Source organism: Heloderma suspectum, chromosome 2, assembly GCF_057233095.1.
Source record: "Heloderma suspectum isolate Gila_16-S chromosome 2, 16-S_ref, whole genome shotgun sequence".
Classification (NCBI taxonomy): Eukaryota; Metazoa; Chordata; class Lepidosauria; order Squamata; family Helodermatidae; genus Heloderma; species Heloderma suspectum.
This window is the reverse complement of record NC_139459.1, coordinates 370,325,048-370,351,201: the sequence shown is the minus strand read 5'-3', so window position 1 is coordinate 370,351,201 and position 26,154 is coordinate 370,325,048. Positions and strand designations below refer to the sequence as shown.

General features: G+C 52.9%; 1 protein-coding gene and 1 long non-coding RNA gene across 2 annotated transcripts in view; both read left to right on the top strand.

The window, feature by feature from the left end:
* The window catches only part of LOC146356044 (uncharacterized), a 33,719-nt gene that overhangs the window by 5,960 nt on the left and 1,605 nt on the right, over window positions 1-26,154 (top strand). Inside the window, exon 4 of the long non-coding RNA XR_014787298.1 lies at window positions 21,818-21,886. This is a non-coding gene — a long non-coding RNA (uncharacterized LOC146356044). The remainder of the gene's footprint in view (window positions 1-21,817; window positions 21,887-26,154) is intronic.
* Window positions 7,114-20,691, top strand: LOC146356045 (uncharacterized). The gene is made up of 7 exons (XM_084836694.1): window positions 7,114-7,381; window positions 7,414-7,531; window positions 9,322-9,397; window positions 10,904-10,972; window positions 13,249-13,378; window positions 13,870-13,980; window positions 14,551-20,691. The coding sequence occupies exons 1-7, from the start codon at window positions 7,114-7,116 to the stop codon at window positions 17,511-17,513; spliced, it is 3,735 nt and encodes a 1,244-aa protein (XP_084692820.1). The 3' UTR covers window positions 17,514-20,691.

Here is a 26,154-nt window from a genome sequence, read left to right as displayed (position 1 = left end):
TTGCTCGGAAGGAAACTCTTCTAACCCATCAGAGGGTCCACACAGGAGAAAGACCCTTTAAAAGCTTGACGTGTGCACATTTTTTTTCTCCAAAATCATACCTTACTAGACACCAGAGGAGAGCCCATAGAGGCGAGAAAGAATAGAAATGTGTTAAGCAGAAATACCGGCTGTTTTGTCACACAGGACAAAAAAGACCCACCATAATTGCTTGGAATGTGGGAAATGTCTCCCCAGCCTTACGCTTCCATATACAGCAGATAGTCGTTTTCTTTTCTCTCTTTGCTGATGGAGGAGAAAGGGGCACTGGAAAATCCTTTGAACTGCTATACTGCTATGATTGCCTGGGATGGCTGAGCATTTCGTTTCAGGTCAGTATTCATCAGAATTTTCCACAATTCACAAGTTTCTTCATATTTGGATGGAAAGAAGTTGAGACTTAAAAAAGTCAAATGTTGGAGAAACGGAGAGTGTGACAGATTCCTCCATCCATGCCCAGGCTTGGCACGCTTAGCTCTTAGAAGTCTGGGCTTGATGTTAGTGCTGAACTAGGGTCCCCACCTCTTTTTTCTGACAGGCTGCTCATCTTTAAACAGCTACATGGCAGGCACAACATGGTCCCCTCCATGCTTGGAATAGCTGGACGTATTTCATTGGGCCAGTGCAGAGACTTTAATTTCAGTTTTGATAGGAATTCACCCTAGTTTGCAAATTCCTTCATATTCAGGACAGAAAGAACCTCAGAATTCATGGGTGGAAGAATGTGGCACAGACGTTTCCATCCAGCCCTAATGAATGTCATGACAGCATAATGCTGCCATACGTGCCAACGCGCCTTTTCTTTCTGTCTCTCCTTTTCTCTCTCTGCTGGTGTAGGAGAAAGGACCGCTGGAGTCGTTGCACTCTGGTTCCTGTGAACTGCGATCGTGCGTGAATGCTGTGGGTCTTGCAACGACTCAGGATGATTTGCTTTTAAGCAGATGGGCTGGAGGGAGTTCAGGGCGTTGCTGGAATGTAATATGAAAGGGGGCTGGGCAGCAATTGCTAGACTTTTGTTCAGTTCTTCTTATCCTCGTTCGCTTTATTATTTTTTCTGCTGTCCTTGTATTGGGCATTGTCCCCAATAAACCTTTTGATTTATTTTGGTGAAATATTGAATTTCCTTTTTTGGTGAATTTCCTGTTAGTTCAGCCTTGCCCACTGGGTGGGTGCTTACAGGTGGTGGGCTTAGAAAGAAATCCACGAATGGAGTGGGCTGAAGGAGGAGGCCCCCCCCCCCCGTAAGTCCCCAGACTGTAAGCAAGCTAACAGTAGTTGAGAAAGGCTTAGAGATCGATAATGCTCTCTGCTTTGGCTCATTAGTAAGTGCAATTTCCTTGCAAGTGGGCTCCTTGGCTGGTGAGATGAGTCAAAGGTCGATACAGCCGCCTCAGCACCTTCCGTGCTCTGGTACCCTGTATCTTATCAGAGTCTTGGATGTGCCCGGGAAGTGGAGCTCTGTTTGTCGTAAAGCTACAGGTGTCTGTGCTGGGAACTAGGCCCTGTTAGGCTGTACTGGGAAAGCTGCAGATGAACTCTAAGTAATGCTTGCACCTGTCATATTACCTCACTGCTATGCCTGAATAACATACAGTCAGGGCCAGAAATACTGGAACAAGGATAACTGTTTTGGCAGTTGGCCTCCGTACACCACCACATTGAAGTTGAAAGGGAACACACCCAGTTGGGAGCGAAGTCAGGCCTTTCAGCTGTAATGCAAGGGGCTTGACAAAAGTGGGGCACTAATCATTCAGGAAGGGCAGCCAGTGGCATACACACACCCCTGTCATTGGTGGCTCATAAGTAATGGAACGAATGGCTGACAAGCAGCTGCATGGCCAGGTGGTTCTGAGTGTTACATATGCATTTGGTAGCTGTTCACTGGAACCCCCAACATGAGGTCCAAAGAGGTGTCCATGCGAGTGAAGGAGGCCATCATTAGCCTGAGGAAACAAGAGAAACCCATCAGAGAGGGAGCAAAAACAGTGGGAGTGGCCAACGCAACAGTTTGGAACATCCTGAAAAAGAAGGAATTAACTGGCAAGCTCAGCAACAGCAAAAGGCCTGGCAGACCACGGAAGACAACTCAAGTGGATGACTGCAGAATTCTGCTCATGGTGAAGAGTAACCCTTTCACAACATCTAGCCAGGGCAAGAACGCTCTTGTGGAGGTAGGCATGTCATTGTCGACATCTACAGTCAAGAGACGGCTTTATGAATGTAAATATAGAGACTCCATAACAAGGTGCAAACAAGCAAACAAGGTAACACTCAAGAACAGACAGGCCAGATTAGCCTTTGCCAGCAAACACCTAAAAAGCCTGCCCAGTTCTGCAATAAGATTATTTGGTCTGATGAAACCAAGATTAACTTGTACCAGAATGATGGGAAAAGTATGGCGAAGGAAAGGAACAGCTCATGATCCAAAGCGTACATCATCTGTCCAACATGGTGGAAGCAGTGTTATGGCATGGGCATGTATGGCTGCCAATGGAGCCGGGTCACTGGTGTCTATTGATGACCTGACTGCTGAGAAAAGCAGCCGGACGAATTCTGAAGTGTATAGGGCGATACTTTCTGCTCAGATTCAGCCAAATGCTGCCAAACTGATAGGACGCCGCTTCATATTGCAGATGGATAATGCCCCAAAACATACAGCAAAAGCTACTCAAGAGTTTCTACAGGCAAAGAAGTGGGATGTTCTTCAATGGCCAAGTCAGTCGCCTGATCTCAACCCAACAGAGCATGCTTCTCACTTCCTGAAGACAAGACTGAAGGCAGAAAGACCCACAAACAAGCAGCAGCCGAAGGCAGCTGCAGTAAAGGCCTGGCCAAGCATCTCGAAGGAGGAGACTCCGCATTTGGTCATGTCCATGGGTTCCAGGCTTCAGGCAGTCATTGACTGCAAAGGATTTTCATCCAGGTATTAAAGGCGACACTTAAGTTTGAAATGATGTTGGTTTGTTCCATTACTTATGAGCCACCAATGACAGGGGTGTGTGTATGCCACTGGCTGTCCTTCCTGGATGGTTGGTGCCCCACTTTTGTCAAAGCCCTTGAATTACAGCTGAAAGTCCTGACTTCGCTCCCATCTGGGTGTGTTTCCTTTCAACTTCAATGTGGTGGTGTACAGAGGCCAACTGCCAAAACTGTTACCCTTGTTCCAATATTTCTGGCCCTGACTGTATATGATATAAAAGTCTTCTAGGAGCAGAGCTCTTTGTTCAGAGAAGCCGTCTGATCCAGCCACTGTGTACGCCTGTGTGCTGTAAGTACTCAATAAAGTCTCCTTGTAAGTAAACCTGGATCTGGCTTACCACTTTCGCAGCACCTCCAAACCTTAGCAGCCCATGGCTGGGGCAAACACCCCCCTGCCCCACCTCTGCCCATCCCAAGGAGGGAGAAAGGGACGAAGGTCTCCACTTACATGGAAGGAGAGCAGAAGCCAGATTCAACGTGAATGTGTCTTTCTTCCCCCAAACAGAATGGCCTGTACCGTGGTCATTGGGAACGATGCGCTTTCATTGCCGTAAACGCATATTTCCAAATATATATGAATGGAATAAGTCTGCAGAGACATCTTGAAATGAGCGAGGGGGTACGGCCACTGAAATGCGACGGGATAGCTTTGTATTCTGAGCCTGGACACAGAAGCCTCTTGCGAATGGCTTTTAGCTGTGCGCGCTCCAGGTGTGTGGAAGCCCTCCACGGAGTGCCATCTCGGGGGGCCTGCCTGGGTCGGGGGGCCCTCCTGGCAGGCTTAGCTGGTGGCGGGGAGCGACAGCACCAGTGCTCTGGTAAGCTCTTGGTGGCTGGGCCTGGAAGCCACCATTTAAGCTTCTCACAAGGCTGCGATGGAGCACTGCGCTGGGGCCTTGTGGGTAATTAACAGGGCTGCCTGCAGGCTGAGAGGAACATCTTTCAAGAGGAGCCCAGGCAAGGCCTCTGTAGTGGGCATCCCTGGTGGGCAGTCTGGGGTCTGGCAACTGCCGGGGGGTGCTGCGCCCCAGCCAGCCCTGGCTCTCCTACAGTACTGGTTGAGGGATTAAGGTTAGGGGACAACTGCTGTGGGGGAGGTGGGTCTTTGCCAGGGGGATGTGCCCTGGAGCCCTTTGCGGGGGCAGGAGGGATTTTGCTTGATGGCCATGCTGTCCCTTGGGAGCTGTTCCTGCACGAGACGGGGCAGAACGACTGAACCCTGCAGGGTGCAATTGCTGAGAAATGCGTGAGGGAGAGGCTTGTCCCAAATTCCTGATGGTGGGGGCGGCTCCTCCCCTGACAGGCGAGGCAGGAACTGAGATTTCAGAAATGATGCCATTGCCATAGCCTAAAAGTAGGTGAAGGGAATAGCAGTGCTTTGGTGAAACGTGTCAACTCCTGCGAACAATTATTATAAAGATAAACAGTTGGAATTACAGCTTATCAGGAAGTTCAGTTCTATCACCTCTTGCCTGAACAAAGATCATGGTTTCCTATCCCCCTAGAGGTGTTACTGAATGCAAACATCCCAGTATTGGTTAGCTATCACCAAAACAGCTTTGTGAAACATCACTCTACTTATATTACGTACATTTCAGCTTTTGCACAACTGTCACAGGCTCTGTTTTTTGCATTTCATTCCCCCTGACCTCAGTCCTTACATTTTCATCCCCCTACCTTCTCTGTACCCCCATGTGTGTACAGGTACTTGCCAACCAAAGATCACACGTCGTGCATTTGGTCCATGAAAGCTGACACAATCATACACTTGTTAGTCTTTATGGTAGCTTCCCCCAACCTGGCATTCCCCAGATGTCTTGGGATACTACAACTCCCATCATCCCGAGCAATGCTGACTGGGATGGTGGGAATTGTAGCAGTGTGGGGGCAGGTTGAGGGAGGCTGCTTTAAGGTGCCGTGAGACATTTTCTGCATTCTCCCACTGCAGGCCTTATATTAGCATTATGTGGCTAGAAAGGTCATATAATCACTAATGGTTTATTGGGAACAGGGTGGCTGTATTCTTATCCTTTATACACTCAGCAGAAAACAGTTGGACGGACCCCACTGCTTCTGTTTCATGGCCTTTTAGAATCGCTGTTTACATCTTGTTTCTCTTTCTCTTACCACCTGCATTATAATTATGTACTATTTAAACTACTTATATACTGCTTAATATGATTTATATAAAGAATGCATAAAACACAGTATAAACGCCCATATACAAACTGCGACATAATAAATACATTCAGCACACTGCAGAAACAGTAAAACCGAGCCGGGCAGTTACAGGTCAGGGAAAGCCTAAGAGGTGCATCTTCCAGAGGCATCTGCAGGTTGCCGGTGTCCGCCTCTCCGGCCACAGGAGCGTTCCAGAAGGCGGGGCCGCTGCAGAGCAGGCTGCGTGCGTCTCTGTGCCCTGTCAGCTGCTAATAACACCCGCTGCATCCCGTGAAGTGGACTCTGGGTCCTGAGGGCTGGCGCGCTGAAGCAGCGCCTGGGAGTTTTGTTCTGAAATGCGACCTATTTTACTTTGAGATGCCGCTGAAGATTCAGGCCCTGAAAAGGAAGGAGGCCACATAACGCGGCAGCCAGGCCGTCACGCTCGCGGCGCGGCGCTGAGAGGAGCACGCCCGCGGGAGCAGCGGGGCCGAGAGGAGCACGCCCGCGGGGAGCAGCGGGGAGCAGCGGGGCCGAGAGGAGCACGCCCGCGGGGAGCAGCGGGGAGCAGCGGGGCCGAGAGGAGCACGCCCGCGGGGAGCAGCGGGGAGCAGCGGGGCCGAGAGGAGCACGCCCGCGGGGAGCAGCGGGGAGCAGCGGGGCCGAGAGGAGCACGCCCGCGGGGAGCAGCGGGGAGCAGCGGGGCCGAGAGGAGCACGCCCGCGGGGAGCAGCGGGGAGCAGCGGGGCCGAGAGGAGCACGCCCGCGGGGAGCAGCGGGGAGCAGCGGGGCCGAGAGGAGCACGCCCGCGGGGAGCAGCGGGGAGCAGCGGGGCCGAGAGGAGCACGCCCGCGGGGAGCAGCGGGGAGCAGCGGGGCCGAGAGGAGCACGCCCGCGGGGAGCAGCGGGGAGCAGCGGGGCCGAGAGGAGCACGCCCGCGGGGAGCAGCGGGGCCGAGAGGAGCACGCCCGCGGGGAGCAGCGGGGAGCAGCGGGGCCGAGAGGAGCACGCCCGCGGGGAGCAGCGGGGCCGAGAGGAGCACGCCCGCGGGGAGCAGCGGGGCCGAGAGGAGCACGCCCGCGGGGAGCAGCGGGGAGCAGCGGGGCCGAGAGGAGCACGCCCGCGGGGAGCAGCGGGGCCGAGAGGAGCACGCCCGCGGGGAGCAGCGGGGCCGAGAGGAGCACGCCCGCGGGGAGCAGCGGGGAGCAGCGGGGCCGAGAGGAGCACGCCCGCGGGGAGCAGCGGGGAGCAGCGGGGCCGAGAGGAGCACGCCCGCGGGGAGCAGCGGGGAGCAGCGGGGCTGAGAGGAGCACGCCCGCGGGGAGCAGCGGGGCCGAGAGGAGCACGCCCGCGGGGAGCAGCGGGGAGCAGCGGGGCCGAGAGGAGCACGCCCGCGGGGAGCAGCGGGGAGCAGCGGGGCCGAGAGGAGCACGCCCGCGGGGAGCAGCGGGGCCGAGAGGAGCACGCCCGCGGGGAGCAGCGGGGCCGAGAGGAGCACGCCCGCGGGGAGCAGCGGGGCCGAGAGGAGCACGCCCGCGGGGAGCAGCGGGGAGCAGCGGGGCCGAGAGGAGCACGCCCGCGGGGAGCAGCGGGGCCGAGAGGAGCACGCCCGCGGGGAGCAGCGGGGAGCAGCGGGGCCGAGAGGAGCACGCCCGCGGGGAGCAGCGGGGCCGAGAGGAGCACGCCCGCGGGGAGCAGCGGGGCCGAGAGGAGCACGCCCGCGGGGAGCAGCGGGGCCGAGAGGAGCACGCCCGCGGGGAGCAGCGGGGAGCAGCGGGGCCGAGAGGAGCACGCCCGCGGGGAGCAGCGGGGCCGAGAGGAGCACGCCCGCGGGGAGCAGCGGGGCCGAGAGGAGCACGCCCGCGGGGAGCAGCGGGGAGCAGCGGGGCCGAGAGGAGCACGCCCGCGGGGAGCCGCGGGGCTGGCTGCTGGGCAATGGGGCTTCGACTCCAGGAGCCGCCGCGCAGGGAAGAGGAAGGCCGTGCCCGACCCTCGCTCCGGGTCCCACTTCCGGCCGCTCTCCGCGGGCCTCGCGGCCGCCGCGTCGCTCCTCCGGGAACGCAGGCGTGCGGCCCTGCTCGGGATGCGGGGCCCTCGGCGTGGCTCCCCCGGCCTGGCTCGGACGCGCTGCCCGGAGCCCTGCGGCGCCGCCGGCCCCGCTCCTCCCCGCAGGTCCTGGCCCGCTGCGCGCGGCGCCCCTGCAGTTGGGAGCCGGCACCGTCTCTCCTGCTCCAGGAAGCCCGGGAGCCCGGCGAAGGAGGGGCTGCGGCGGGGGCGGGGCCGGGGGCGGGGCCGGGCGCTCCTCCCAGTCGCGAGAGCCGGAGCGCGCGGCGCGGAGGCCGGTGCGCGACGGGTGAGCCGGGGGTCTGCGGGGGGGCGCGACGCGGTGCCTGGTTAGGCCGAACGGAGCCCTGCAGCTCCGCTCCCGCGGGGAGCGCGGGGGCCGCAGGCTTTCCCCCGTCCACCCGCGCGCTAGGTTGCGCCCAGAGGGGGCGGGGCAGCCGCGGGTGACCATGGCAGCGCCCCTACAAGCTGCGTGTCAGCGCCCCAGTATGCTCCACGTCTGAAAAGGGGGGCGGCGTGTGAGGGCGGAAAGCCCCACCAGAGAGCCCCCGGGACAGGAGCGCAGCCTCGGAGCTGGGTGCGGACCCGCTTTGCTCCCTGCCGCGGACCGGAGTTGTGAAATGCACAAAGGCCGAGACAGTCGGCGTCAGCATCTAGAATAGAAGGGTTGGGAGGGACCTACGAGGCCATCGCGCCCAACCCCCTGCTCAGTCTGTTTCGATTATTTATCTCCCCCGCTTCAGAGTCGGGTAGATTCATGCAGAAAGCGAAACCTTTTTATTTCAAGCCTCCAGCCTGTTGTAGATTAGCGGTGCTTCCAGGTGAGGCTTTTCTTGTGCATCAGGAAATATTTATTGAGCTTTCCCCCAGATCGAACCTGTTGCTGGTGACCGGCACGTGCAGATCAAAACTCTGCAACTGAAATTTCAGGGCCTCCGCTGTTTGCAGTGAACCGCCCTGAGAGCTTGGGCTATTGGAGGTATAGAAATGAAATAAATAAATACTACACGAAGGGCCACGTGTGGTCTCACTGTGCGCGGTTGTTCTCAACCCTTGCGCTCTCCTTGCAAGGAAGGCGCACACGGGGGGCTGCTGCACGGCCTTGCAGGGAGAGACACGGCGGGTGTGGGGGTGGCAGGACGGGAACCAAGACGAGAGCGCCCTCTCGGCTCCCATCCTGCCACCACCGCCGCTGAGCAACCCCTGCTGAGCGACCGCGCCTCCTTCTGCCGGCACCGGGTTGTATATTTTTGAAATGCACCTCGGTGTGACGTTGTGCCTCGCCATGACTGTTTGAGCTGGGGAGTCCCTTGTGGCTTGGCTCTAAAGGGAAAGTGCGCCACACACAACGGGGGAGTGGGGCGGCTGTGCGGGTGAGGGCGATTCTCCCGTCTCTGCAGCCAAAAGGGCAGAGGGAAACTTCCCCGGCGTCTTCTAGGGCCCCAGGGAAGTCGTCGTTGCACTGCTGTCCTCCCATCATTTTCTTTTGTGCCCTCTGGGTCCTGTGAATGGCTCTTTCTCCAGGTTTCTGCACATCTCCAGGCCAAAGGATCAGGTGACGGGAGGGGGGGCCCTCGGCTGGAGACCCTCCCCAAGTCAGACCGGACAGTCGTGGCCTAGATCACTGGTGCACAAACCTTTCGGCCCTGAGGGCGCACCAGGCGGTGCCGGGGGCCGCACACGCCAACACCCAAGCCTGGGGTTTCTCTTGCCGGCGCTAGCAAGGGGATCCTTCCTGATCCCCGATCTCTCCTCAGAGATCGGAGAAAAGGGAAGGGCTTCTCTGCGTAGCGCTGGCACGGCAAACCCCAGGCAGTGCCGCCACAGCGGTGCACACGGGGGGGAGGTCTCGTGGGCTGCCAGAAATGGTTGCCCGTGTTGCACCCCTGGGATAGATGGACTACTGGTCTGTCCTGGGATGGTTTCCTCTATTTCCCCTGAAGCATCAGAGTGGGGGAAGCAGTGGCGTCTTGCCCGTCCCCAGCCAACCGTTGACTCGGGCCTGGTTCTAAAGACTTGATATGATGTGAAGGTGGGTGTTTTTCTGAAACGCTCTCCCCTTGATTTCGCCCACCGCAGAATGGCGCTTCAATTCAGATCACCCTCCCCTCCTTCCAGAAGAAGGGGGGAAAGGACTAAAGCGCAGTCGGCTCAGGTAGGAGATTCTCTCTGGAAGGTCCCTGTGGGTTTGGTCAGGAGGGGAGAGAGCAGGACGGTTCCCTAGCTTTCTCCTTATTAAAGGGGGGAAAGCCTCAACTGGTCCTCGTACAGGAATCGCACCAAAAGAAAGATAGCAACACCCTCTTGAGATCCTCAGAGATAGAAAAAAGCTATTATAAAAGCTAATAGACTCGTGAAGGGTTCCCCGCTCAATAAGGAATGAGGCTGGAGGTTGAGGTTGAGTTAAGCACTCCTGTCTTCATGCACGAAGGCTGATCGCCAACAGGTGGGAACAACAACCCAGTCTTCTAACAAACACACATTCTTATACCTTAGATAGGAGACAGCCCAAAGGCCAGTCGTCCAATCGTTCTGTAGCCCAATGGCCAATCACAGCACAGCATACTATTAGCCTATGTCATTACTCAAGATTATTCCTCCTCATATGATGACTCCGAAATGAGTACAGACTTTGCAACGCTTACAGAAACCGTTGATTAGCAAGCAGCAACTACTAACTGCAGGAACAGCAATTTCTAACAGTAAGGGAAAAACAGGAAACATCTGGCACATTGCTCAGACTTTCTGAGCAGCCCTTCTAAGCTCCTTTCTCCGTTGGCTCTTGGGACCTGGAGACTTTGACCCTTGATTTAGGCCAAAGTGAACCAGGCCAAAATGCCTTTCCTCGGATGATCAAATCCTGTTAATGTCTTGGGATAATCAAAAAACCCTCTCACTTTCAAGAGCCCTGACACCGAGCACACAACAGCCTCTGACTGGCCCAATGACATTCTCCCACCATGCGCCCTCTACGCGACAATCACCGCCGGAGACAACCGTCAAACCACACGTAGCTGGAGCATGGATCGCTTGTTGTGACAGGATCATATTTCACTGGCTAAAATACAGACAACTGCGACACGTCATTTTGAAACCAGTGATGCCCCGGGCCGCTGCGTGAACAGAATGCTGGACCAGATGGGCCTTGGTATGATCCAGCAGGGCTCTTCTGTTCTCAGCTCTGGAATATGTCAGCCGAGAAACTCCCCAGTCAAGTAGAAATGCTTCGAGGGGAGCAGGAATGGACTCCTCCCATGGCGCATGGTGCTGCTTTATTGATTACGTCGGAAAGAAGGATAGTGGAAGGGAACCACCAGCCATGTGTGGAACAGTATAAATTGAGGTCAGAAATGAAATGTGCCACATCTAATGAATTCTCTCTCCTCCACTCATTGTTCGCTTTTGTTGTAAAGGTTTTAATGTAAAAAATTAATGATACAGATACTTTGACATTAGGCTGAGGGTGAGTGACTGGCCCAAGGCAACCCAGGGAGCCTCGTGGGCTGAGCAAGACTTTGAACTGGGGTCTCCCGCCTCCAAGCCCACCTCTCCAGCGTAATCTTTTTCCAGAGTTCTGTCCCCTGAGACACAATTCTCCCCCCCTCCCCCTCCTTTCCTCATGTACTTTTTATTGGGAAGATTCTTCTCCTGTTTCATACAGAGAAAGAGAAGTGGGAAAAGACACGCCAAGAAGAAGAAGCCGAGTGAACAAGGCCAGGAAAAGCGTCAGGTAAAGTGATGTGGAATAATTTGGCTGACAGCACAATGCTATGCAAGTCCCACTGCGTTCAGTGGAACCTCCTGTCGGGTAATTGGGTACAGAATTACAGCCTAAAAGTCCCAGGTGCACCATATAAAAATGCTCACGTGCAAAAGCCAGATATATAGAGAGAAAAGGAAGCATTCTTTCAGCAGTAAAATCGGGGCCGGCCCTATAACAACGCGAGGAAGCCTCCGCATGAACCTGCGCGGAGTGGGAAGACGGGCGATATGTTTTGCTCCCCCCAAAGCTCCCGCCCAGCCAGCCACGCTCCTCCGCCCCCCTTCCTGCCACGCCGTGCCGCTGCCGCCTCTTCCTCCCACACCCACCCACCACGCTGCTCTGCTCGCGTCTTCCTCCCCAGCCACAGGGGTGAGCAGGGAGGGGAGGACAGGAGCCCCGCCTGCTCACTCGTGCCTCCTTCCTTGTCCTCCGGAGTGGGGCAGCTGCCAGAGGGGCGGAACAGCCACCTCGGGCCGGGTAAAATCGAAGGAGATGGCTTCTGTTCTCTCGTTCGCCTGGCAAAGGGACCTGCCTGCTTTGCTTCATGCTGGACACGGATCCAGGTCGATGCCGGACTTCTTTATTTTCACCCTAGTTGCAAGCAGAGGGCTGCAACACAAGCCTAACCCGGTTCATACTGCAAGCGTCTGCCTGTTTAGTCAGAAGTAGGTTCCACTGAGTTCAACAGGACCTACTCCGTAGTAAGCGACTTCGGGCTGGCAGCCTGTGTCTGGAATCTTCTACGTTCCACCTTCAGGCTGTGACTCAATGCACAGTTTGTGGCTTCAATATCAAGCCAGCTTTTCTCCCCACCCCTCGGGCCCCATCATTTGCTTAACATGCAGCGTGACAAAGCGTTCTGCAGAACTCAAAAGCTTGCTCATGACATTCGGCCATTTTGATGTGTCCTGACTGCGGTCCCGAGTCAACCAATTACCTAGGGAGGCAGTGGGCTCTCCCGCACTGGAGGCATTGAAGAGGAGGATGGACAGCCATCCGTCGGGGATGCTCTGACTTGGATTCCTGCATTGAGTAGGGGATTGGACTCGATGGTTTTGTAGGCCCCTTCCAACCCTATTATTCTATAATTCTATGAGTCCTGTAAGGCTAGCTTCATATGCCAGTTGGGCATTTCCTAGCTGGGCAGTATACAAATCTAATAAGTATGTGCTTTGGTGCTAATTAAATATTAGAATTTTTTAATGTCCGTGTTTCAAGAGCATGGATGAGTGTCACCTGGGCACAGTCGTCGTGGAGCAACAGTGGGAAAGGTCTGTGGCGCCCGTGTCCTGCTCCTGGGCTTCCTGGAGGCCTCTGCCGGTCACTGTGGGAATCAGGAAACTGGACCAAACGGGCCCTTGACTGGCTGGACAAAAGATTTTTTTAATATCCGTGTTTCAAGAGCATGGATGATGTCAGGAGCGCCCTAGCTGCCTCTTACACTCCCCTCCAATAGCCAACTCAAGACGCAGACAAAAAGGATTCTTTTCAAGGCTTTATTCCTTTTACAACTTAATGACTCTTTCAGATGCTAATCCCCAGCGACTAAGCAAGGAACAGCACTGGGGAAAGATAGCAGAGTGGCCTATGCTCCAGGTTAGGTAGTTGGTCCCCGTTTGAAGGAGAATCACGGGAAGACCCTGAACTTATGGGCTAGGGAGAGATCCTCCCTCTTTCCCTTGGGTCCTCGGGACGCGACCGTTGCTTGCACGCCAAATGAGTGCTACGCCTCCTTTCCGTGCCCTCCATCGCTCGTCGCTCCCTGAGTCTGCGTCAAGCGTCCAGCAAGCCCCCCTCCAGTGCTCTCTCGCTGCCAGGGTCGCTATCTATCCCAGAAATGCTGGCAGGAGGAATCTCTGCCAGCTGCTGTGTCTGTGAGGGATGAGCGTGCTCCTCTCCCACGGATCGCTGTTCCTCCTCAGTATCAGAACTGCTCTGGGGCTCTATGGGCTCAGTTTCCACCCTGACAGATGAGTGTCGCCTGGGCACAGTCGTCGGGGAGCAACAGTGGGAAAGGTCTGTGGCGCCCGTGTCCTGCTCCTGGGCTTCCCGGAGGCCTCTGGCCGGCCGCTGTGGGAATCAGGAAACTGGACCAAGTGGGCCCTTGACTGGCCCAGCGGGGCTCCTCTTGCATTCTTGCAAGTCCATGACTCCCCCCCCCCCCCCGGTTAGGCTGTGTGAACGAACTGTGGAGAGGGTTTCTGCGTAGCGGAGACTGAGAGAGCGCTCTTATGTCCTTGCAGGGGCTGGTGGCCTTTGAGGAGGTGGCTGTGCGTTTCACTGAGGGGGAGTGGGCCCTGCTGGATTTAGACCAAAGAGCCCTGTACAAGGAGGTCACGCTGGAGAATTACAGGATCGTGGCCTCGTTGCTGGGTAAGGAGCTTCCTTCCTCACTGGGGCGATGAGCCGGGAGAGTGTGGAGGATGTCTGACGGGAATGACTTGGCACTGCGGCTTCCTGTTAGAAAGGCAGCAGATAAAAACAAAAGGCAGGAGGTCTCAGGCGGGGAGGTGCCCTGGAGGGTCAAGGCGCCTCCCTCCAGGAGTGAGGCAGCTGGGGTGGGAGGGGGCAGTGTGTGTCCTCCTGCCAGGACTGGCAGGAGGTCTTGTGCTGCCCCTGCCCTCCGGCCTGCTTCCGGGATCTCTCTGGTATGGGGCCAAGGGGGAGGAGGACCTGTCAAGTCAGGGCCATTCTCCCGCTCCGTCTGCTCACACCGCCCCAGGAGCATTAGTTAAAGTTCTCCCTTCTCCTCCAAAACGGTCTGAGAGGGCTTCGGAGGAGTGTCTGCCAGGGATGGTTTGGGCCTTCAGACTGAATTCCTCCTGATGTTTCCTTGTTCTCTCCTCTTTCCCACGTGGGATCAGCAGTGCCCAAGCCTGACCTTGTCTCCCGGCTAGAGCGAGAGGAAGAGCCGTGCCTGCCTAGTCTGCAGGGCTCAGAGGGAACAGAGGTCACTGAGTCTAACAGCAGCTCAGGTAAAGAGCTCGAGGTGTAGCAAAGAATCCATCGGGCTTCTCTCACCTCCCACTGAGAAACTGCAAAGCAACGTTCCCGGTCATTTCATCCCGAAGGGAGCTTCTCCTGCTAACTCAACCACCCTATCTCCCGGAACCTTCCTTCTGCCCTTTTGGAAAGAGGACGGTGGATAAGATGGGGTTTTGGTCTGATCCAGTAGGGCTCCTCTTCGGTTCCTACCCTGCTAAGCCTTCCCTCCCCCCGGCTCAGCCATCCTGCCTCCTAGACCTTTGGTTCCTTCTGATCATCTCTAGGATGATTGAAGAGGGGGTGGCGTCTCTAACAGGTCCGGGAACATTAGGTTCTTCCCTGACGACGATTCAGCCCTTTCGATCGTCAGGCCCATTTCTCAGAAATGGGGCCGACATGTTTCATGGGGTGGAGGGGGAAAGAGTTCGGGCACAGCAACAGGTACTCATCTTGAGTAGTTCCTAATCAAGCCGTCATTCCGTGTATTTTCCGAGGTTCCTCCTCTGCCAGATTCAGGAGCAAATCTTGTTTCCCCCTCACCCGTTTTTTCCTCCCAACAGGTCATTTCTGGAAAACACACTTCTGCCCAGAGTGCGGCCGATGTTTTGCCCTCAAATTGTCTCTTGCTGCGCACCAGAGAATCCACGCAAGAGAGGAGCCCCAGGAAAGCTCAGAGTGTGGGGAAAGTTGTGGTCAAAGTTCAGAGTGTGGGAGCAACAGCCAAACACGTGGGCGACAAAGACGCCATGATTGCTCAGAGTGTGGGAAATCGTTCGCTCATCGATCTGTCCTTTTGATCCACTGGAAGCTCCACGCAGGAGATAAATCATACACATGCTTGGAGTGTGGGAAATGTTTTCCTCTAGTTTCAGATTTTGTGAAACACCTAAGAGTCCACACAACACTTAGACCCTACAGATGTTGGGAGTGTGGAAAACGTTTTGGTAAGGGATCACAACTTGTAATTCATCAGAGAATCCACACGGGAGAGAAACCCTTCAAATGCTTGGAGTGCAGGAAATGTTTTCCTCAGAGATCAGAGCTTTGCGAACACCAGAGAGTCCACACAGGAGAGAGACCCTACAAATGCTTGAAGTGCAAGGGATGTTTTTCTCAAAGGTCTCACCTTGTCAGCCATCAGCAAACTTATAAGGGGGAGAGTCCCTATAAATGTTCAGACTGTGAGAAAATGTTTGCTCAGCATTCCGTCTTCATGATCCATTGTAGGGGCCACAAGGGAAAGACCCCCTATAAATATCTTGTGTCTGGGAAACGTTTTGCTTCTGGATCACACCTTGCAATCCGTCGGAGAATCCATACAGGAGAGAAACCCTACAAATATGATGAATGTGGGAAAACCTTTTCCCAGAATTCACACCTTCGTGTACACCAGAGAGTCCACACAGAAGAGAGACCCTACAAATGCGGTGAGTGTGGAAAATGCTTTTCCCGACGACCACAACTGATGCAGCATCAACAAACCCATACTGGAGAAAGGCCTTATCAATGTTTGGAATGTGACAAATCATTTGCTCAAAAATCTGGCCTCGTAATCCATCAGAGGCTTCACACAGGAGAGAAACCATATAAATGCTGGGAGTGTGGGAAATGCTTTGCTCAAAATGCACAGCTTTGGAGCCATGGGAAAGTTCACATGGGAGTAAAAGCCTACAAATGCTTGGAGTGTGGAAAATGTTTCCGTCAGCGTTCAGGACTGATGTGCCATCAGAGGACTCATGTGGGAGAAAAGCCCCACAAGTGCTTGGAGTGTGGGAAATGTTTTCCCTGGAAAAAAAGCCTTGAGCGACATCAGAGAATCCACACGGGAGAAAAGCCCTATGAATGCTTGGAATGTGGGAAATGTTTTGGTGAACGTTCACACCTTGTGTTGCATCAGACGTTGCACAGTGGGGAGAGACCCTATAAATGTCTGGAATGTGGGAAATCATTTGTAGGACAATCATACCTTGCAATCCATCAGAGAATCCACACAGGAGAGAAACCCTACCAATGCATGGATTGTGAGAAATGCTTTTCCCAGAAGCAGAACCTTCGGCGTCACCATAGAGTCCACACAGGAGAAAAGCCATACAAGTGTTCGGATTGTGGGAAATCTTTTGCCAGCAAATCAGACCTTACTAAACACCAGAGAATACATACAGGAGTGAGGCCGTATGAATGTGCAGATTGTGGGAAATCGTTTACTGTCTCATCATACCTTATTACACATAAGAAAATCCACACAAGAGAGAAACCATATAAATGTTTGGACTGTGGAAAATCATTTGCTCATCTGTCAAGTTATAAGGGACACCAAAGAATCCATACAGGAGAGAGACCTCATGAATGCTTGGAGTGTGGGAAACGTTTTCCCCGGAAAGACAGTCTTGTGTTGCACCAGAGAGTCCACACAGGGGAGAAGCCCCATACATGTTTGGAGTGTGGCAAATGTTTTTCTCGCAGCTCAAGCCTTGTTACCCACCAGAAAATCCACAGAGAAGATAAACCCCATAAATGTTTGGACTGTGGGAAATGCTTTTCCAGGAAAGACACTCTTTTGAAACACCAGAGAAACTACACAGGAGAGAAACCGCATAAATATTTGGACTGTTGGAAAAGTTTTTCCCAGAGTTCACAGCTCCAAACACACCAGAGAGTCCACACGGGAGAGAAACGACATAAATGTTTCGAGTGTGGCAAATGTTTTCAGGAGAAATCCCACCTTCTTAGACACCAAACTATTCACACAGGAGAGAAACCACATAAATGTTTGGAGTGTGGGAAACGTTTTTCATGGATGGGAAAGCTTCAAACACATCAGAGAGTTCACATAAAAGAGAAAGTATATCAATGCTGGGAGTGTGAGGAATGCTTTAGTCATGAGACAGCCCTAGTGACGCACCGGAGTGTCCATACAGGAGCGAGGACGTACAAATGCGTGGAGTGTGGGAAATGTTTTGCAGAGAAAACAAACCTTGATAAACATCAGAGGGTCCACACAGGAGAGAAACAATATAAATGCTTGGAGTGTGGGAAATTGTTTGCTCATCAATCAGATCTTGGGAGCCACAGAAGAATCCACAAAAAAGTGAGACCTCATGAATGTTTGGAGTGTGGGAAACGTTTTTCCCGGAAAGATGGCCTTGTGTTGCACCAGAGAGTCCACACAGGGGAAAAACCCCATAAATGTTTGGGGTGTGGCAAATGTTTTTCGCAGAATTCACAGCTTAAAAGGCACCAGAGAGTCCACACAGGAGAGAAACCCCATAAATGTTTGGAGTGTGGCAAATGTTTTTCTCAAAGCTCAAGCCTCATTGCCCACCAGAGAGTCCACACTGGAGAGAAACCCCACAAATGCTTGGAATGTGGCAAATCTTTTGCTCGGAAGGAAACTTTTGTAATCCATCAGAGGGTCCACACAGGAGAAAGACCCTTTAAGTGCTTGGCATGTGTGAAATGTTTTTCTCAGAAATCACTCCTTAATAGACACCAGAAGAGAGCCCATAGAGGCGAGAAAGAATAGAAATGTGTTAAGCAGAAATACCGGCGGTTTTGTCACACAGGACAAAAAAGACCTACTGGTAATTGCCGGGAATGTGGGAAATGTCTCCCCAGCCTTACACTTCCATATACAGCAGATAGTCTTTTTCTTTTCTCTCTTTGCTGATGAAGGAGGAAGGGGCACTGGAAAATCCTTTGAACTGCTATACTGCTATGATTGCCTGGGATGGCTGAGCATTTCGTTTCAGGTCAGTATTCATCAGAATTTTCCACAATTCATACGTTCCTTCATATGTGGAACGAAAAGAAGTTGTGATCTTAAAAAAAACATCCGAATGTGGGAGAAACGGAGAGTGTGACGTATTCCTCCATCCATGCCAGGCTTGGCACGCTTAGCTCTGGGTTTGAATCCCTGAGTCTATCCCAATGTTAGTGCTGAACTAGGGTCCCCACCTCTTTTTTCTGACAGGCTGCTCATCTTTCAACAGCTACATGGCAGGCACAAGTGGCCCCCTCCATGCTTGGAATAGCTGGACGTATTTCATTGGGCCAGTGCAGAGACTTTAATTTCAGTTCAGTTTTGATAGGAATTCACCCTAGTTTGCAAATTCCTTCATATTCAGGACAGAAAGAACTTCAGAATTCAAGCGTGGGAGAACGTGGCATGGACGTTTCCATCCAGCCGTAATGAATGTCATGAGAGCATAACACTGCCATACATGCCAACGCGTCTTTTCTTTCTCTCCTTTTCTCTCTCTGCTGGTGCAGGACAAAGGACCGCTGGACTCATTGTGCTCTGGTCCCAGTGAACTGCGATTGTGCTACAAATGCTGTGGGTCTTGCAACGACTCAGGATGATTTGCTTTTAAGTAGATGGGCTGGAGGGAGTTCAGGGCATTGCTGGAATGTAATATGAAAGAGAGCTGGGCAGCAATTGCTAGACTTTTGTTCAGTTGTTCTTATTCTTGTTTGGTTTACTATTATTTTTTCTGCTGTCCTTGTATCGCGCATTGTACCCAATAAAACCTTTGACCTCTTTTGGTGAAATACTGAATTTCCTATTTTGATGAATTTCCTGTTAGTTCAGCCTTGCCCACTGGGTGGGTGCTTACAGGTGGTGGGCTTAGAAAGAAATCCACGAATGGAGGTGGGCTGAAGGAGGAGGGGCCCCCCACCTGTGCCCATCCCAAGCGGGGAGAAAGGGACAAAGGTCTCCGCTGACGTGGAAGGAAAGCAGAAGCCAGATTCATTGTGAATGAGCTTTCTTCCCCCAAACAGAACGGCCTGTACCACGGTCATTGGGAACAATACGCTTTCATTGCCGTAAACGCATGTTTCCAAATATATATGAATGGAATAAGTCTGCAGAGACATCTTGAAATGAGCGAGGGCGTACGGCCACTGAAATGCAGCGGAATGGCTTTGTGATTCTGCCCACAGACCCAAAAGCCTCTTGCGAACAGCTTTTATGTGTCTGACCTCCAGGTATGCGGTAGCCCTCCGGAGAGTGCCATCTGGGGGGACCCTCCTGGGTCGGTGGGCTGCCTGGCAGGCTTAGCTGGTGGCGGGGAGCAACAGCACGGATACCCTGGTGTGCTCTGGGTAGCTGGGCCTGGAAACTACCATTTAAGCCGCTTACAAGGCCCCTGATGGAGCACAGGTGCACCGGTACATTGTGGGTAATTAACAGGGTCGCCCGCAGGCTGAGAGAAAGCCTCTTTCAAAGGGGAGCCTGGGCAAGGCATCCATAGGGGCCCTGGCGGGCAGTCCTGGGCCCTGGCAGCTGCCGGAGGGTGCCAAGCGCTGACGCCAGGCCTGGAACCTCCCTTGAAATGCCTTGGAGCAGGCTGCAGTTCTGCTCCGGGACTAGGAAGCCTCCAAAGGCCGCAGAGGCCTTTGCTACACCCAGCTTGGATTACTGCAACACGCTCTCCGTGGGGCTGCCTTTGAAGGGTCCCTGGAAACCTCGGCTGTCCAGAATGCAGCACCGTCCTTGGGAGCGCAGAATGCCTCGTTTGCAACAGCCGCATTGGCTTCCAGGTGGCTTTTGGGCACAATTCAAAGTGCTGGTTATCATCCCCCCCCGCCTTTATTTCCAATCTTCAGAGATGAGTGCCGTTGCGTACGTAGCCGAAACAGCACCATCCAGAGACCAGAGGGAGGTACTGGCAGGCTCAGGGCAATCCCACCCTTCGCAGGAGGTTCACAACATATTTGGGGAAAAGCCCCCCGGCCCAATCTTGACAAGGACTGGGTGTGCTCAGTGAGCAGGGAACGCTGACTGAATGTGTGAGGGGAGGGGGAGAGTCAGGCGAAGGGGCGAGGGAATGCCATGGAGTATCCTGGAGGAGGGCATGGCTGTCTGACTGGAACCCTGACCAGGAGCTCTCCACACTCGAGCGAATTGTATATTGTACGTCAGGGGTTCCCAACCTTCTTTGGATCTGTGGGCACATTTTGGAATTAGAGAAACTGCTGTGGGCACCACCACAAAATGCCTAATCAGTGGATTAGGCATTTAGCTGTCATGTCTAGGGAGATCAGGATGCGTCTTATTCTTAAAAGCCTCAGCTGGTCCTAATACAGGAATCACACCAAAAGAAAGATAGCAATGCCCTCTTGAGATCCTCAGAGAGAGAAAATGCTATATAGCTCAGGGAAACGGAAAGGCGAGAGGAGCAGCTATGTTGGTAGCTTAAATTTTCGATCTGATTGTACAAGATGTGCTAAGGAAACCCAATGGACCATGTGTCGAAAAAGAAGTTTCCTGAACTCTAGATGAATTTAAGCAGGGGGAAATGATTCTGTGGCCAGGGATGATATTAGGTATATAGTTCATTGGCATTTGGACTGGAAGGGGCTGCAGGTAATTAAATCAAATGTGAAGATAACGACTGAGTTCGTATGGCTTGACAACCCATCGTGGAAAACTCGCCGCGATGGGTTTTCGTGTCCTCCGCACCTGGACTGCTTTCCGCAGGGTGGCTTATTTTGGGGCAACAAGCCAGCATGAAAACCCATGGCTTGTTCTAGGGGTTGTTCAACACGTGGTGGGTTGCGGCAATCGGGTCCAGAGCTGCCCAGCAGGAGGGGCAAAATGCCATGTTCCCAGTCAATCCCGTCGGAATCGCGGTGTGCTGTGGCTGAAAAGATAAAACAAATAAAGCATAAATAATTTTTAAAATGAATAAATTAAATAAAAATGTAAACCCCGGGGAACAAAAAGGGGGCAGAGTCAGAGCAGGGAGCGGGGCGGGCAGGGAGATAAGATGGGTTCTGCTGCGAAGGACATTGGGATCCCAGCTGGAGGACTAGAGAGGACGGAGGGGGAGAACAAACCACGGTGAGCCCAATCATCTGCCGGGCGCACTGTGGGTTGTCTGGAAACTACCCTCGCTGCGTAGCATATTCACAGGGCGGGGTGTTGTGTCGTGTGAACACAGCCGATGAATTTGCCCTGCTACTAGAAGGATACAATCCAACAGGCTCATGAAGAATTTTGCGGCCCAGAAGAAGGGATTTCAGCCGACACTCTCATCAGCACAAGATGTCTGCAGGAATAGATGATATTCTGCTTTCAAGAGCCCCGACACAGGGCACAACAGGCCCTGACTGGCCCAATGACATTCTCCCGCCATGCGCCCTCTACGCGACAATCGCTGCCGGAGACAACCGTCAAACCACACGTAGCTGGAGCGTAGATTGCTTGTTATGACAGGATCATATTAAAATACAGACAACTGCGACACGTCATTTTGAAACCAGTGATGCCCCGGGCCGCTGTGTGAACAGAATGCTGGACCAGATGGACCTTGGTGTGATCCAGCAGGGCTCTTCTGTTCTCAGCTCTGGAATATGATGTCAGCCGAGAAACGTCTCAGTCAAACTGCAGTGCTTGGAGGATGGCAGAAATCGGATTCCTCCTCTGGCACATGGTGCTGCTTCACTGATTACGTCCGAAAGGAGGATAGTGGAAGAGAACCACTGGCCACGCGTGGAACACTGTACACGAAGGCCCAAAATGAAATGTGCCACATCTAATGAATTCTCGCTCCTCTGCTCACTGTTAGTTCTTGTACCGTTTTTAATGAATTCATTTTTTTGTTTAGAGTAGGCAAGGGTGGGTGACTGGCCCAAGGCAACCCAGGGAGCGTCATGGGCTGAGCAAAGATTTAAACCGGGGTCTTCCGCCCCCAAGCCCACCACTCCGGCGCAGTCTGTTCCAGAGTTGTGACACCTGAGGCAGTTCTGACACCTCTCTCTCTCCGCCTCTATTTTTTCCGTGCATACTTTTAATCGAGAATATTATTTTCCTGTTTCGCACAGAGAAAGAGAAGTGGAAAAACACATGCCAAGAATACGAAGCTGAGTGAACAAGGCCAGGAAAAGCATCAGGTAAAGCGATGTGTAATAATTTGGCTGACAACTTACTCGTATGCACGTCTACTCAGAAGTAAGTCCCACTGAGTTCAAGGGAACCTACTCTGAGGTAATTGGGTATAGAATTACAGCCTAAAAGTCCCATATAAAAATAATCAGAAGTAAAAGCCAAATATTCAGAGAGAAAAGAAAGGATTCTTTACGCAGTGCATCGGGTGCCTCCTGACTAGGTGAGGCTGTGTGTGAAGTTAGGTCCGGATCCTGCAAACTTAGGGTGTTTCCAGTTGGCATCTCCCCCGTAGATGCTACTGAAGCAGCCCACGTAGGCTCTTTCCTTAACACGGAAGTGCCCGCAGGAGCACAGCGGCAGCGATCTCAGTGCTCTTGCAGCCCAGCTCTGCAGGCGACCAAAAGAACCCAGGGTGCCCGCCAGACGACATGACGACCCACGGTGGGTGAAATGACCCGTACTGCAGACTGTGGGTCGTTTGGGGCAAATAAGCCATCATGGATTTAAAAATTCCCGACAGACGACACGACAACCCAGGATAGGTTAAATAAACATGTCCAAACCCAGTCTGTGCATCACATTTTAGGTGAATGGGTTCCGCTGGCGTGGGTGTTGGTGGGTTTGAGCAAGGCCCTGAGCTATGCAGTGCTGGGGGGTTTGAGAGATCAGGCCAGAAGGCCAGGAATTTGGCCACCCATTATAGCGAGCGGTGAGTTTTGGATAAGGACAAAATGTAATGCAAGAGGACATAAGCTGGCCCTGGCAGGAGGACACACACTGCCCCCTCCCATCCCAGCTGCCTCGCTCCTGGACGGAGCAGCACCATGCGCCACAGGAGGAGTCCATTCCTGCTCCCCTCGAAGCATTTCTACTTGACTGGGGAGTTTCTCAGCTGACATCATATTCCAGAGCTGAGAACAGAAGAGCCCTGCTGGATCACACCAAGGTCCATCTGGTCCAGCATTCTGTTCATGCAGCGGCCCGGGGCATCATCGGTTTCAAAATGACGTGTCGCAGTTGTCTGTATTTTAGCCAATGAAATAGGATCCTGTCACAACAAGTGATACATGCTCCAGCTACGTGTGGTTTGACGGTTGTCTCCGGCAGTGTTGTCGCGTAGAAGGCGCATGGTGGGAGAATGTCATTGGGCCAGTCAGGGGCTGTTGTGTGCTCGGTGTCAGGGCTCTTGAAAGTGAGAGGATTTTTGATTATCCCAAGACATTAACAGGATTTGATCATCTGAGGAAACACATTTTGGCCTGGTTCACTTCAGCCTAAATCAAGGGTCAAAGTCTCCAGGTCCCAAGAGCCAACGGAGAAAAGAGCTTAGTAGGGTTGCTCAGAAAGTCTGAGCAATGTGCCAGATGTTTCCTGTTTTTCCCTTACTGTTAGAATTTGCTGTTCCTGCAGTTAGAAGTTGCTGCTTGCTAATCAACGGTTTCTGTAAGCGTTGCAAAGTCTGTACTCATTTCGGAGTCATCATATGAGGAGGAATAATCTTGAGTAATGACATAGGCTAATAGTATGCTGTGTTGTGATTGGCCATTAGGCTACAGAACGATTGGACGACTAGCCTTTGGGCTGTCTCCTATCTAAGGTATAAGAATGTGTGTTTGTTAGAAGAAGGTTGTTGTTCCCACCTGTTGGCGATCAGCCTTCGTGCACGAAAACAGGAGTGCTTAACTCAGCCTCACCCTCCAGCCTCATTCCTTATTGAGCGGGGAACCCGACCAAAGCAGAGTATCATCCATCCTTGCAGACATCTTGTGCTGATGAGAATGTCGGGGGAAATCCCTTCACGAATCTATTAGCTTTTATAATAGACTTTCATTGCTTTTTTCCATTTATTGTTGTTCAGTCGTTCAGTCGTGTCCGACTCTTCGTGACCCCATGGACCATAGCACGCCAGGCCTTCCTGTCCCACGCTCTCTCCAGGAGTGTGCTCAAGTTCATATTCATTGCATCGGTGATGCTATCTAGCCATCTCATCCTCTGTCGTCCCCTTCTCCTTTTGCCTTCAGTCTTTCCCAGCATCAGGGTCTTTTCCAGAGAGTTTTCTCTTCACATTAGGTGGCCAAAATATTTGAGCTTCAGCTTCAGTATCTGTCCTTCCAATGAGCACTCAGGGTTGATTTCCTTTAGGATGGACTGATTTGACCTCCTTGCAGTCCAGGGGACTCGTAAGAGTCTTCTCCAGCACCGCAGTTCGAAAGCGTCAATTCTTCGGCGCTCAGCCTTCCTTATAGTCCAGCTCTCACAGCCATACGTTACTACTGGGAAAACCATAGCTTTGATTAGACGGATCTTTGTCGGCAAGGCGATGTCTCTGCTTCTTACTATGCTGTCTAGGTTTGCCATAGCTTTCCTCCCAAGGAGCAAGCGTCTTTTAATTTCATGGCTACAGTCACTGTCTGCGGTGATCTTGGAGCCCAAGAAAGTAAAATCTGTCACTGCTTCCATTTCTTCCCCTTCTATATGCCAGGAAGTGATGGGGCCAGATGCCATGATCTTAGTTTTTTTAATGTTGAGTTTCAAACCAGCTTTTGCACTCTCCTCTTTCACCCTCAACAAGAGGCTCTTTAGATCCTATTCGCTTTCTGCCATTAGGGTGGTATCGTCTGCATATCTGAGGCTGTTGATAATTCTCCCAGCAATCTTAATTCCGACCTGTGATTCATGCAACCCGGCGTTTCTCATTATGTACTCTGCATATAAGTTAAATAAGCAGGGTGACAATATGCAGCCTTGTCGTACTCCTTTCCCAATTTTGAACCACTTGGTTGTTCCTTGTCTGGTTCTTACTGTTGCTTCTTGACCCTCGTACAGGTTTCTCAAGAGACAGGTAAGGTGGTCTGGTACTCCCATCTCTTTAAGAATTTGCCACATTTTTATTGTGACCTTGCTGGCATGTGAAATGAGCGCAATTGTGCGATAGTTTGAACACTCTTTGGCGTTGCCCTTCTTTGGAATTGGAATGTAAACTGACCTTTTCCAGTCTTGCGGCCATTGTTGAGTGTTCCAAATTTGTTGGCATATTGAATGCAGCACTTTAACAGCATCATCTTTTAGGATTTTAAATAGCTCAGCTGGAATACTGGATCTCCAAAGAGCATCGTTATCTTTCTTTTGGTGCAATTATTGTACGAGCACCACTTGAGGCTTTTTGTTGTTTTATAAGGGAACCCTATAAACCTATGGGAACCATCCTGCTCTTTCCCCTCCTGACCAAACCCACAGGGACCTTCCAGAGAGAATCTCTTACCTGAGCCGACTGCGCTTTAGTCCTTTCCCCCCTTCTTCCGGAAGGAGGGGAGGGTGATCCGAATTGAAGCACCATTCTGCAGTGGGCGAAATCAAGGGGAGAGCGTTTCAGAAAAACACCCACCTTCACATCATATCAAGTCTTTAGAACCGGGACAGAGTCAATAGTTCGCTAGGGACGGGCAAGATTTCATTGCTTCCCCCACTCTGATGCTTCAGGGGAAATAGAGGAAACCATCCCAGGACAGTCCAGTAGTCCATCTAGCCCAGGGGTGCAAAAAGGGCAGCCATTTCTGGCTGCCCACAAGACCCCCCCCATGTGCCCCGCTGTGGCGGCATTGCCTGGGGTTTGCTGTGCCAGCGCTACCCAGAGAAGCCCTTCCCTTTTCTCCGATTTCTGAAGAGAGATCGGGGATCAGGAAGGATCCCTTTGCTACCGCCGGCAAGAGAAACCCCAGGCTTGGGTGTTGGTGTGTGTGGCCCCCGGCTCTGCCTGGTGCGCCCTCAGGGCCGAAAGGTTCGTGCACCAATGATCTAGGCCATGACTGTCCATTCTGACTTGGGGAGGGTCTCCAGCCAAGGGCCCCCCCTCCCTTCACCTGATCCTTTGGCCTGGAGATGTGCAGAAAACTGAAGAGCCACTCGCAGATCCCAAAGGGCACAAAAGAAAATGACGGGAGGACAGCAGTGCAACAATGCCCTCCCTGGGGCCCTAGAAGATGCCAGGGAAGTTTCCCTCTGCCCTTTTGGCTGTCGCCCTCACCCACACAGCCGCCCCACTCCCCCGTTGTGCGTGGCGCACATTCCCTTTAGAGCCAAGCCACGAGGGACTCCCCAGCTCAAACAGTCATGGCGAGGCACAACGTCACACCCAGGTGCATTTCAAAAATATACAACCCGGTGCCGGCAGAGAGAGACGCGGTCGCTCAGCAGCGGTTGCTCAGCGGCAGTGCTGGCAGGATGGGAGCTGAGAGGGTGCTCTCGTCTTGATTCCCGTCCTGCCACCCCCCCA

Excerpts from the sequence above, each read along its gene's own strand:
- LOC146356045 (XM_084836694.1), top strand. The coding sequence starts at position 7,114 with ATGGGGCTTCGACTCCAGGAGCCGCCGCGCAGGGAAGAGGAAGGCCGT. Across the intron at positions 7,382-7,413 it reads CTGCGCGCGGCGCCCCTGCA|GAAGCCCGGGAGCCCGGCGA; the intron begins GTTGGGAGCCGG and ends CTCCTGCTCCAG. Across the intron at positions 10,973-13,248 it reads AAGGCCAGGAAAAGCGTCAG|GGGCTGGTGGCCTTTGAGGA; the intron begins GTAAAGTGATGT and ends ATGTCCTTGCAG.